The sequence below is a fragment of the Heterodontus francisci genome, chromosome 3 (genome assembly GCF_036365525.1).
Source record: "Heterodontus francisci isolate sHetFra1 chromosome 3, sHetFra1.hap1, whole genome shotgun sequence".
Classification (NCBI taxonomy): Eukaryota; Metazoa; Chordata; class Chondrichthyes; order Heterodontiformes; family Heterodontidae; genus Heterodontus; species Heterodontus francisci.
The window spans coordinates 35,994,529-36,008,509 of NC_090373.1; the positions used below are offsets into that span (position 1 = coordinate 35,994,529).

A 13,981-nucleotide genomic window follows, 5' to 3' on the forward strand; every position below is an offset into this window, starting at 1 on the left:
TGGGAAATTACTGACTTTGCAGTATCTAATGTCGCATCCGTTTTAATTAATAGATGAGAAAAAAAATGCAACTCCAACTTTTTGTAAATTCCAGCAATGTCTTGGACTACAGATTAGAGAGTTCCCTGTCAGGAGTACTAAATTAATCATGCGCAGCACTGGATGTCAGCACTTACATACACATTTGTAGAACTACAGGATGTTTACAGAATCATTTGTTATAATAAATAAATACTACACAACACTGACCACATTTAACCTGCTTTAGAAGATTCTCTCCCTGAAAGCAAAAGATTTAAACCGTAACCCTCGAATTTCCTGCAATTTACAGGTTTATTTGTACCTTTTCCACCCCAATATACATCTAGATGTCGGATTCCCTCCCCACCATGCCTCCCCCATATATACCTCACAGCAATTACAGCTGTGTTCTATCTAATTGTAAATCAGTACTGGACATGTACTGGAAGTAAACCCAACTCCTGTCAGTACACAGTAGGTGCTGTTCAATGAGCTGGAGCTTTTGTGGTGAATCAGTGAATTGCCTTCTAAATGTGTAGGTGTTTCTTTATACTATACAAGGGCTAGATTTCTATGGATTCAAATATTTCTTTTAAAATTAATGCTTCATTAATTTGTAACTCACTGAACTACTTAGCTAGTTCAACCATACTGAATATTGATGATGTTCTTTATATACGACTTATATTCAAATCCTTTTCAATTTCCCTGAATAAATTATACTTCTTCTCTGCCTTTTCACATTCTTTGCATTTAATGTTGTGCAATCGAATAATATCAGAATGATGCCTGCACTGTCAACATTCATTTCAGGAATAGTTTGAATTGGAGAAATGAGTTAACGTGACTGATAGAATGTTTTGCTGTTGCATCATTTGAATGATGATGAAGTTGAAAGATTTAACTATTGCCAATATCTCCAGAATGTTATATGAGGCATGCACAGTTAGAATTATTTTGTCACCGCTCAGCAGATCTGTACATATTCACTACAACTCTGGCTTATGACACTTTTAGATTAGTCTGAAAGTTCAGCACAGAACAGGCACCATGAGGAAAATGGTACTGACTCACTGAGCAGAGCTTTTGAAGCACCACTTACCTGAATATACTGCGTGGGCTGGGTGCTTGTAGTATGCCCAGAACACATTGGCAAAACAGTGATGCACTGCAGGTGGCACAGTGTTGCAATCTAAAAACATACTCAATTCAAAGGGGAGCAACAGTCAGTGGATGTAAAACAGGTTGATGGATTTGATAGCGTCATACCCAGTAGCATTAGTAAGGTACAGGGAAATATTATTTTATCAGCTTATGATTGACAAGCTCTTTCGGTTGAAGTATGAATGTAATCCTAAAATAGGACACTGGAGTGAGCCTTTGACTTTGTGGTAGCATTCCCACATCGGAGTTGGAAGGTGTAAAGTTCAAACACCCTTCCGAAGAAGGGTCACCGACCCGAAACGTTAACTCTGCTTCTCTTTCCACAGATGCTGCCACACCTGCTGAGTGGTTCCAGCATTTCTTGTTTTTGTTCCCATCCACCACCACCTTGCTCTGCCTGACTGAACTTGTTCTCACATTGGACAGCTTCTCCTTTGACTACACTCTCTTCCTCCAAATAAAAGGTATTGCTATGGGAATATGTATGACTCCTAACTATGCCTGCCTTTTTGTGCAATATGTGGAATATTCCTTGTTCCAGTCCTACTCAGATCCCCTCCCTCACCTCTTTTTCTGGTACATTGATGACTGTATCGGTGTTGTTTCCTGCCATCGTCCCGAACAGGAAAATTTCATCAACTTTGTTCCAGTTTCCACCCTTACCTTCACATGATCCATTTCCAACAGTTCCCTTCACTTCCTCCATCTCCATTTCTGAAGCTAGGCTGTCAACTAATATCTACAATAAGCCCACTGACTCCTATAGCTACGTTGACGACACTTCCTCACACTCCGCATTCTGTAAGGACTCTATTCCATCCTCCCAGTTTCTCCATCTCTGTCACATCTGTTTGGATGTTGCAGCCTTCCATACAAGCGCTTCCGATCTGTCTTTCTTTTTCCTCAACAAAGGATTCCTCTCCACTGTGGTTGACAGGGCCCTTGACCATGTCTGTTCCATTTCCTGCACTTCTGCTCTCACCCCTTCCCCTCCCTCCCAGAAGCATGATAGGATTCCCCTTCCATCCCATCAGCCTCCGTATTTCCCCCGCCATTTCTGCCACTTCCAGTATGATACCACCACCAAATACATCTTACCCTCCCCTCACCTTTCAGCATTCCGAAGGGACTGTTTCCTCGGTGACACCCTGGTCCAACCTGTCAGCCCCCCTAGCACCCCCTCCCCTTCCCACGGCACCTTTCCATGCAAGCGCAGGAGATGCAGCACCTGCCATATTACATCCTCTGTTCCTATCGTCCAAGGCTCCAAACACTCCTTCTAGGTGAAGCAGCAATTGACCTGTACTTCTTTCAATTTAGTTTGCTGTATTCACTGCTCACGATGCAGTGTCCTGTACATTACGGAGACCAAATGCAGACGGGGCGATCATTTTTGCAGAACATCTCGCTCAGTCTGCAAACGTGACCCTGAGCTTCCGGCAGCCTGTCATTTTAATTCTCTGCTCCACTCCCATTCTTAGCTCTCTGTTCTTGGCCTCCTACTCTGTTCTATTGACACTCAGTGAAAGGTTGAGGAACAGCAACTCATCTTTTGATTGGGCAGTTTACAGCCTTCCAGACTCAACAATTTCAGATCATAACCATGACTTTCATTTTTTCAGACAGCAACTGTTGATAATGATTCTGTGATTGCCATTTTCACATCACAACTTTTGTTTCTTTGTTTGTCCCATTACTTTTACCTTGCACCATCATCCCTTTTGTTGTTTAATCTCCCCTCTCTCCACCTATCACAGACCTTTCCTATAGTTCTTTCTTCCTTCCCCCTTTCTCAGCTTCTGTACTTGCTTAAAATCTGTTACATCCCTAACTTTTTCCAGGTCTGATGAATGGTCATCAATTTGAAATGTTAACTCTGTTTCTCTCTCAACACATGCTACCTGACCTGTTGAGTATTTCCAGTATTTCTGTTCTGATTTCAGATTTCCAGCATCTGCTGTAGTTTGCTTTTGTTTAAATTATCTTAATTGTTTTACTTATGTTAATACCTATCACAAAAGTGTACCCATGTAGAACCTTAGAACCATAGAAAAGCTACTGCGCAGGCCGTTCAGCCCATAGTGTCTTCACCTGCTGTAAAAACTAGCCACCCATTCTAATCCCACCTTCCAGCATCTGGTCCATAGTCTTGCAGGTTACAGCACTTCAGGTGCAGGTCCAAGTACCTTTTAAATGAGTTGAGGGTTTCGGCCCCCACCACCAATCCAGGCAGTGAATTCCAGGCACGTACACACCACCCTCTAGATGAAAAGGTTTTTCCTCATGTCTTCTCTAATCCTTCAACCAATCACCTTAAATCTGTGCCCGCTGGTAATTGACCTCTCCGCTAAGGGAATCCTCTGAGACAGGATTAGTTGGTAACCTCATGGTAAAGGGGCCACAAGGTGACAGTGATCATAAAAGAAAAGAATTACATGTTCAGTTTGAAGGGGAGAAGTGTGGGTCTAAGAATAGTGTTTTAATCCTAAATAAAGGTAATTACAAGGTTATGAGGACAGAGCTGGCTACAGTGAACTGGGAAACTAGGTTAAGGGGTAGGACAGTAGAGATGCAGTGGGAGACTTTTAAGGAGATATTTAATAACTCTAAGCAAGTGAGCAAGTAAGCAGTGAGAAAGAAAGATTCTTTGAAAAGAATGCATCATCCATGGATAAATAAGGAAGAATAATATCAAATTAAAAGAAACACGGTATAAAGCTGCAAAGATTAGTAGTGGGTCAGATGAATGGACAGATTTTCAGAACCAGAAAAGGATGATCAAAAATATAATTAAGAGGGAAAAGTAGAGTATGAGAGAAAACTAGCTAGTAATATAAAACAAATAGTAAGAGTTTCTACAGGTATTTAAATAGGAAAAGAGTAACTAATTTGAGTGCTGATCCTCTAGAGAGTGTGTCTGGGGGATTGATAATGGAAAACAAGGAAATGGCAGAGGTGTTGAACAGGTATTTTGTGTCTGTTTTCACTGTAGAAGACTTAGAAAACTAGCCAAAAATACTTGAAAGTCTAGAGGTGAAAGGGAGGTAAAAAAGTACTGAGAAAACTACTGGACCTAAATGCTGACAAGTCCCCAGGGCTAGATGGTCTGCATCCTAGGGTCTTAAAAGAAGTGGCTGCAGAAATAGAAGAGACTTTGGTTATAATCTTCCAAAATTCCACAGATTATGGAACATTGGAAAATAGCAAACGTAACACCTTTATTCAAGAAAGGTGGCTGATAGAAAGCAGGAAACTATTGGTTAGTTAGCCTAACATCTGTCATTGGGGAATTGCTAGAATCCATTAAGGAGGTTATAGCAGGATACTTAGAAAATCACAATGGGATCAGACAGAGTCATTTTGGCTTTGTGAAAGGGAAATCATGTTTAACTAATTTATTAGAGTTATTCGAGGAAGTAACAAGCAAGGTGGATAAAGGAAAATCTGTGGATGTGGTGTACTTAGATTTCCAAAAGGCATTTGATAAGGTGCCACATCAAAGGTTACTATACAAAATGAGAGCACATCTTGTAGGGGGTAACATATTAGCACAGATAAAAGACTGGTTAGCTAACAGGAGGCAGAGAGTAGGGATAAATGGATTTTTTCAGGTTGGCAAGCTGTAACTAGTGGAGTGCCACAGGGATCAGTGATGGGGCCTTAACTATTTTACAATTTATATCAAAGACTTGGATAAAGGGGCCCAATGTATGGTAGCTAAATTTGCCAATGACACCAAGATAGGAAGGAAAGTAAGTTGTCAAGAGAAGGTAAAGAGTCTATAAAAGGAGAGAGATAGGTTAAGCGATTGGGCAAAAATTTGGCAGATGGAGAATAATGTGAACTTGTTCACTTTGGCAGGAAGAATAGAAAAGCTGTATACTATTTAGATGGAGAGAGATTGCAGAACTCTATGGTACAAAGGGATCTGGGTGTCCTGGTACATGAATCACAAAAGGTTAGTTTGCAGGTATAGCAAGTGATTAAGATGACAAATGGAATGTTGGCGATAATTGCAAAGGGAATTGAGTATAAAAGTAGAGAAGTTTTACTGCAGCTGTACAGGATCTTGGTGAGACCACATCTGGAGTACTGTGTACAGTTTTGGTCTCCTTATTTGAAAAAGGATATACTTACATTAAAAGCACTTCAGAGAAGGTTTACTTGACTAATTCTGGGCATGAAGGGCTTATCCTATGAAGAAAGGTTGAACAGGTTGGACCCACTGGAGTTTAGAAGAATGAGAGGTGATCTTATTGAAACATATAAGGTCCAGAGTGGACTTGATAAAGTAGTTACCAGTAGTTGTGGGGGAGACGAGAACTAGGGGATATAGTTTAAGAATAATTTTAGGAGATGAGGAGAATTTTTTTTCTCAAAGGATCGTTAGTCTCTGGAATTCTCTTCCCCAGAAACAGTGGAGGCTGGGTCATTAAATTTATTCAAGGCTGAGTTAGATAGATTTTTGATAGACAAGGGAGTCAAGGGTTATCGGAGGCAGACAGGAAGTGCAGTTGAGACCACAGTCAGATCAGCCATGATCTTATTGAATGGCAGAGCAGGCTCGAAGGACCGAATGGCCTACTCCTGTTCCTGAGTCCTATGTTCCTGTCTACTCTATCTAGGCTTCTCATAATTTTGTAAACCTCAGCCTTCTCTGTTCTAAGGAAAACAACCCAGCCTGTCCAATCTTTCCACATAGCTGCAATTTTCCAGCCGTGGCAACATTCTTGTAAATCTTCTCTGTCCTCTCTCCAGAGCAATTATGTCCCTCCTGTACTGTGGTGACCAGAACTGTATGCAATACTCCAGCTGTGACCTAACCAGCATTTTACACAGTTCCAGCATAAAAGTATATCCTGCTTTTGTATTCTATACCTCGGCCAATAAAGGAATATAAATGTACTTCAGTGCTACCCACTTTTGCATCATTTGCCATCTCTGCCTCATGCTGTCTTGGCATGAGATTTCTGAATCATTAATACTGGTTTGCGGTGTTGTTCCAGTTGCATCAAAGTGTCACATCTTGTATTATCAACCCATCACATTGGCAGTAAATGAGGGATTATTCATGAGAGGTCTCCTATTTTCTAGGTGTGGACACATCCACTGCAGCTGTTTTGGACGTTGGTATGGTGTCAGTAGCAGTCTGAAAGACAGACACGATGGTACTAAGGTTGGTCACAGCGACAGTAAGCCGAGTGCATGACACAGGAACACTATAACACCCCCAATGTCAACCAAGGAACAACCTGAATCATTGCAATTACTGCAAAAGCAGCATTCTCCTTTTAGAAGTAGTCACGGTGATATCTGATTGTCTGAGCACTGCTCACTTGTAGTCACTTCACCTGGACCTTCCTTACCCAAACATGACCTCGTGAACCCATTTCTAACCCAATGTCTAAGCTGCCCTCAGTGAGTGTGTCTGTGAAGCTGCTTCTTTATGTTGCTGGTGGTACTGGGAGTATTTTGGCTGCTGCCTGTAGAATAGAGCTGCGTTTAACTTCCTCTGAGAAATCTAAAGAGAAAAGAAAAGTCTGCTTGGAGTTCATATGTCATACCAGGCCAGACATCATGGGCTACCTGCAGTGGCACAAGGCACTAGCTGAAGGTATAACCTTTAAACCACACAAGGACATGCACTATCAAGGGTATTGGCTGGTATTTGTGGCCTCCACACCCACTATCACCTACACTGTAAGGTCTCACAAGCCAAACCATCCACAATTAACTCCTCAAATGGTGGTTAACATATAGATCTGGGAAAAGTCAACTTCCAGTCACCTGTTGCTGCCTTCTGTTATACATTCATAGACTCAGAGAAGGTTTATGGCACAGAAAGAGGCAACTTGTCCCATCGTGTCTGTGCCAGCCAAAAAAACTTTCCACCAATTCTAATTCCACCTTCCAGCATTTGGTCTGTAGCCCTGCAGATTATGGCACTTGAGGGGCATATTCAGACTTCTTTTGAATGAGTTGAGGGTTTCTGCCTCAACTACCCTTTCAAGCAGTGAGTTCCAGAACCCCACCACCCTCTGGGTGAAAAAACTTTTCCTCATCTCCCCTCTAATCTTTCTACAAATCACTTTAAATCTAAATCCCCTAGTCACTGACCTTTCTGCAAAGGTTATGTGTTAATTTAACTGGTGAAAGGGGAAATGTGTAGGCATTCGAGCAGCAGTTACACTATGCCTGGATCTTGTGTGGAAGCAAGGTAATCTTAGTAGTAACTGTTGCTAGTGTGCTATTAGAATAAGCATTTGCCCGTTATGGTCCAAGAAATTCATCAAAACAGGGTACTTCCTGAAATTAAACTGTTCATGCTACTCTTACAGTAGTGACCAGGTGCGAAAGGTGTCTAGGGGTCTGTTACTATCTTCACCTGGTCTTATTGTAACACGGTTTAATTTTAAACACACTGTGTTTTGAGTTCCCCCTTTGTGAATCCTTGTTCACAGCTTTCCAATTATAAGACAAAGAAACCAATTCACACAGGTTTTCTGAGGTTTAACGAAGATGAATTTTATTAAAACTTAAACTTTAATATGGTTAACACCCACAGATATACAACGCACCCATGCTAGCATGCACACGCAATACACACATGCAAATAGGGACAGAAAAGGAGAGGAAAATATAGTAGAGAGTTGTTTGAGGCAATATCAGACGAGTTTCTTGTTTCCTGTGCTTCGAGCTCACTTGATTGTAGGTAGTCTTGCTGTTTGTCAGGGCCCAGTGTTCTTCTTAAATCTTGTTCATGTAGGAGACTTTTCCTTCTTTGAGGTTCACGTGTTTTCACAAGATTCAGTTCCGTGGGAAAGAGATGAAAGCAGGCAGGACTGGAGAGGAGGTTCCGTTCCAACCGGGAGCACACAGCTTTTTGATTTCAAACACTGTTTTCTCTAATTTAAAACTCTCAGTTCAAACCTCTGCAACAGCCAGTTAGTCATGTGATTAAAACTGGTCTGACCACTTCTTCTGTGTATCGGGGAAGCAATGACTGGGTCCCCATTGTTCCAGCACTGTCTGTTACTGTGCAAATGTCTTTCCAGTCAGGGGCTTGCAATTTTAAGTTTTAGTGTTCATGTTTAGTTTAGAGATACAGCACTGAAACAGGCCCTTCGGCCCACCGAGTCTGTGCCGACCATCAACCACCCATTTATACTAATCCTGCACTAATCCCATATTCCTACCACATCCCCACCTGTCCCTATATTTCCCTACCACCTACCTATACTAGGGGCAATTGTTAATGGCCAATTTACCTGCCAACCTGCAAGTCTTTTGGCTTGTGGGAGGAAACCGGAGCACCCGGAGGAAACCCACGCAGTCCCAGTCTTGGTAGGTGGGGGGCTTGCCTGACAATAGCCTGAATTACATAGTATGTACAGCACAGAAACAGGCCATTCAGCCCATCTGGTCTATACTGATGTTTATGCTTCATTTGAGCCTCCTCCAACCTTACTCCATTTAACCCTATCACCATAAACTTCAATAACTGCAAAAATAACCATGCTAACACCATCTAGACTCCAGCATTCCATCCAGTCATACAACAATTCCTTCCTTTCCTGCCAAGTGCATGGAGAAATTGGATACTATTTTCACCTCAACTTTACCAGATCTGTTCCGCTCCCTGTTGGACTGTAGTGGTCTGCCCAGGCTCCCCCAGGGATTTCTCTGTCCACTCCACACACATGCCTTTGGGGATCCCCGCCTTGAGTCTTGCTGCTTGTTAACCCCCATTCTCCACTAAAATTGATCGCCCTCCGGCAGCAAGATCTAAAATCTTAAAGATTTAGAGTAGCTTGCTTAAGGGTGATTGACGTTCATTTTCCATTAACCGGCGCGCGTTAAACACCTTAACTGCGAACAGTCTTCACCTGGACAGGGATTTGTTTTTAACTAAGCGCGATTCCGATCGAAAGGTCCCAGAGGATCGGAGTGAATGAAGTTAAGAGCCCCATTTAGTCATGTCCTTTTAGCAGCTCCAGTGTGTTCAGGTATTTTGAAGTGTTTGCTCGCACAGCTCTTTCCCATCTTTTTAATTCGGTCTAGCAATGAGCTAACGTTGTGTTCTTTTGTGCAAGACTGGATGTTATACTGATAGTATTAACAACTTTAACACAGATTCAGTGCCAGTTTGGCGAATGTCACAAAATCACTGAAAATGTATTTCTTAGACAAATAACACAAGTTCTCGCTAACCACCGGACCTGTGCCTTTAGTTCCAAGGCTCTGAGCGCTGTAGCTACAGAACTGCTATTACTTCAGTTCTAATTCCGGCGCTGCTGGTGATGAATGGGAGATTTTGGTCCTCGCCTTTTGGATAATGCTGCTCCGGACCATCTGACTGTCACTGAAGCATCCAGGGACTGAAAGGAAATCATTTCCCCTCTTTCCCTGGTTCTGGGAGCACCCAACCCGAAGTGATACTTCAGCAAACCTTTTTTTAAAAGCATTCAATTTATTAAAATCTTAGCCGTCACATTTTTTCCACTATAATTTCCTATGTTCTCATTTATAACGGGAACACTCTATGTAAACATATCACATTGCAATCGCAACCTCTCTGTTGAAGGTGCTGCAGTCTCACTGACAGGATGGTGTAATTGCATGGCAAGTTTATATTGGCAGTTTCCATTCTAAATCTGGGTATAGGAATTTAAAGTGGCACAGAATGTCGGACTTGTGGAATTTAAAATGGCAGCTGAATTATGTCTACCTGGCCAGTCTACTTATAGAATCATAGAATGATACAGTGTAGCTGGAGGCCATTCAGCCCATCGTGCCTGTGTCAGCTCTTTGAAAGAGTGATCCAATTAGTCTCACTCCCCTGCCCTTTTGCCATTGCCCTGCAATTTTTCTCCTTCAAGTATTAATCCAATTCTATTTTAAAGCTTATCATTGAATCTGCTTCCACCAGGCAGTGCATTCTAGATGTGAACAACTCACTGTATAAAACACTCAAGTCACTTCTGATTCTTTTTCCTCTGGTTACCAAACCTCTATTAAATCTTCCCGTAATCTTCTCTGCTCGCTGTGGAAATCTACTCTCCAACCTTGCTTTACCTACTAAAGACTATACTTGGGTTTGACTCTTTGAGTGGAATAGCTGATTTGGGGGGGGGGGGGGGTGAGGTGGGGGATGAGGGGGGTGGGGGGCAGTAGGTGTAGAATACAGACACTATGAATGGAATTCATTTCCACACACAATGTGGACAGCAGGGAAAGTTAACTAAAGAAATTCCAACATTACAGGCTGTTCAGATTTAAATTTTTACATGGTGTCTTCTGGTTTATTTTAAGCACTGTTTTACTTTACAATTGATAGATTCTTAATCTAAAAAGAACAGGAAAACTAACCTAGTATTTGGGATTATTCATACTTAAGATCACAAGATATCACAGATGAGGAAGGATATTAGAACCATCCATTGAGAATGACCTTAAAGTCCCCCATTGCAACATTCAATTGACTATTTAATGATTCTAGAGTTTCATTCCATGTAATGACCTAGCTTTGTGCGAAGAAAAACTTCCGGACATCTATCCTAAATGGACCTTTTCCTAGTTTGAACCTGTGGGCCAGTAGTAATGTGATTTAGTTTAAAGTAATTATCCAGATTTACCTTATGCATACTACTTATTGGCTTATATACCTCTATAATTCACATCTGACATCTCCTTTCAAAGTTGAACAGCTCAGCTCTCTCCAATTTTCACTCACAACTCAGACATCTAACACTGGGAATCATTATTGTAGTTCTTTGTACTGCATCCAACATTTGAATGTCTCCTTTGCGTTTTGGTGACCAGAAATTAACACAATCAACAGCTGAACCAAACTTTCACTTCCCCAAAAATTATCTCAAAAGTCACTTTGCCTTCTTCACAGAGGAGTCTATTCCTCTGACACGTACCCCCAGTTCAAAAGACATTCATTCTCTCCAACTCCTCCCAGTTTACAGGAACACTCCTCCACACAATCCCCGAATTTGTAGATGCACTCTTTTTCTCCAATACCTCTCCCAAGGTCACAGAGACACTCTACCACCTTGATGTACTTTTTTTTTCTATCAGTCCTGGCTGTCCTCCTACTGGCCATGGATTCATTCTGTGCTGATTTATCCTAAGATCAGGAATTCCTATTTGTGGCACAGAAAGGGTGTCTATTGGCAGTGGCCTTACCTCTTTCAATGCAGTCTGCTTTGAAGTCCAACCACCACAAGAGAAGTACAAATGAGGGAGGTCTTTTGGCCTATCTAGCTCATCCTTTATCTGGGGGCAAAGCAACATTTCCAGATATCAGCTGCAGCCAGTACGAGCAGGAACAAGAAACTAGAAAATGAGGTGCGGCAGTCAGTTTGCAGCCTAATCTTCTGGGGAAATAAATCAGCAGCTGCAATCATATATATATATATATATAGTTGCTCCAAAATGATTAAGAATAAAAGCTCAATAATTTTGCCTGTCAGTTAGTGGCTGCTGTGATACTATACAGGCCATAATAAAATGGTATTTGTAGAATCTGACAGTTATTAAGACATACTGGCAGAGCTATTTCAATACAGGTTGTACACAGCTCAACATGTATGCTTGAATGCCCTCTCCTTTCCTTGGTCAGGGAGTTGGAAGAGTGGGATAGCTGACCTGTCAGTGAGCATGCACCGTTTACATAGGAATTTCAAGTGTCTAAAAGATTAAATGACACTGCTGTGATTGCTTGTTCCCTGTTCTAAATGCTTTGACTCGCTACGCAGTGGTTTCCTCAACTTATCTTGTAAGAACATAAGACCATAAGAAATAAGAGCAAGAGTACGCCATTCAGCCCTTCAAGCCTACTCTGCCATTCAGTGAGAGCATGGCTGATCTACTTCAATACCATTTTCCTGCACTATCCCCATATCCCTTATCTTGGTCATATGTGTAGCTCTATGCATTTCCTGAGTGACTAGTCTTTAATGTTATGAGAGAGTGGGTGGCAGCATGGAGAAAAAAAGTTTGTAAACTTTTCAGGAAGTCCAATGGACCACTTGGGCACTTGTGAACTGTGGTTTTCACAAGGCTGGGTGTTAAGGTGTCAACTGGAGACAGTTTCACATCTCTCAAAGCAGTCTGTTTGGGAGTCAGATCACCACAAGCTAAGTTTGACCTGTTTAGCTCATCCTTGCATAGAAACCCGCAATTCCCCTATCACCGCATCTACATGCCTGTTGAATGATGTGATATTTTGCTTCCAATCAAACTCCTAAGCTATACTCTACTGCGACTTTTCTATCAATGCACACCGCAAATTGCTTGGGATCAATTTTGAAGCGAGTGCTGTAACTATATCCTAGAGCAACCATAGGTTTAGGAATCCACAGTTTTATGTCTCCTTACTACTCTTTGAACATCTCTCCTTAACCTGATACTCGGAGGCATTTTTTTTTAAATGACCCCCCAAAAAAACACGTTGCATACAGTCAGGATAAGTTGAGAAAGGCACAGCACAGTCAAGTAAACACAAGGGCAAAGACAGCACCAGCTATTACTTTAGGTACTTGGCATTCCAGTGTATACTCCACCTTTATAGTTCATTCTCTGATTTGGTCCAAATCCCTGACCAAGTGAGTGAGAAACACGAACATGAGCAATTTAGAAGCACTCCCTCAGATCTCTGCAACTATGGACTGCATTAACATCCACAGACATGGCAACACAATTACCAAACAGAGTTAATATGTCAGGTCAATCACCTTTCATCCAAGGTCACAGACCTGAAAGGTTAACTCTGTTTCTCTCTCCACAGATGCTGCCCGACCTGCTGCGTATTTCCAGCACTTTCAGTTTTTATTTCAGATTTCCAGCATCCGCAGTATTTTCCTTCTGCAACACACTTACTAAGTTTGGCTCATTTGGTTTGACAATCACTTTCTATGTCACTGACACATAACCCTCTGTCCTTACGTCCAATCGGCTCACTCTGAACATTGCACCGATGTTAACAGCTCTTGGAGACTGGCGACAACATGGGTTCAAACTACATGGTTAATGCACAGTCTATAATGAAGCTTCCGAACTGAAATTCCACAACCTTTAGTCCTGCAGTGGCACTAGATGGAAATAAACGTGCTTTGAAATATAACGGCTGCATTCCATACTTGCTTTAAAAGTTCCCGGCTACCTACAGTAATTTATCTTCACTTCTGATCGGATAGCGGGAGGGTCTGCTGAGGCTGGACGAGGAAGAGGCACAGGTAACGGAACAGGAATAAATACGATACAGGTGAAGTACCAGGGGCAGAGCAGGAAAGTGTTACTCACCCAATATGTTTCCAACCAGAGCAACAATGAATACTATAATATAAGCAACGATGAGGACCCACTCGTACTCCTTAGGATATAAATACTCCTTCCATAGGTATCGAATAAATTCATCGTCGTAATCAGCGCTGGAACTGAGCAATGCGCTGCTGTTGGTATCATTGAGCCCGAGGAGATCAGCCTTGGTGCTGGAAATCTCCATCTCTTAACGCGGTGCAATTGCAGTGTCTGCTCACAGACTGCCCATTCCTCAGCACCGGTCCGTTCCGCACTGAAGGTGGTAAGGGATTGAATGAAAGCGGTGACGCTGCTCAGGGTTGGGGGAGTAAGTTTACTGAATGGCTGGCTCGGGTGACGCTTTTCCACTCCACACTCACAACAAACTTTATTCACCAGTCCACATCTCTCGCCAGCCTCGGAAACTCCACTTGCCCCTTCATGTCACATGGTTCAGAGAGGACGGGGCTATGCAGTTGTTTCAAAG

General features: G+C 42.1%; 1 protein-coding gene across 1 annotated transcript in view; it reads right to left on the bottom strand.

Annotated features, from left to right (window-relative positions):
* The window catches only part of hcrtr2 (hypocretin (orexin) receptor 2), a 149,372-nt gene extending 135,673 nt beyond the window's left edge, over window positions 1-13,699 (bottom strand). Inside the window, exon 1 of the mRNA XM_068028445.1 lies at window positions 13,498-13,699. Coding sequence (XP_067884546.1) covers window positions 13,498-13,699 — 202 coding nt within the window. The remainder of the gene's footprint in view (window positions 1-13,497) is intronic.
* Between the last annotated feature and the right edge of the window lie 282 nt (window positions 13,700-13,981).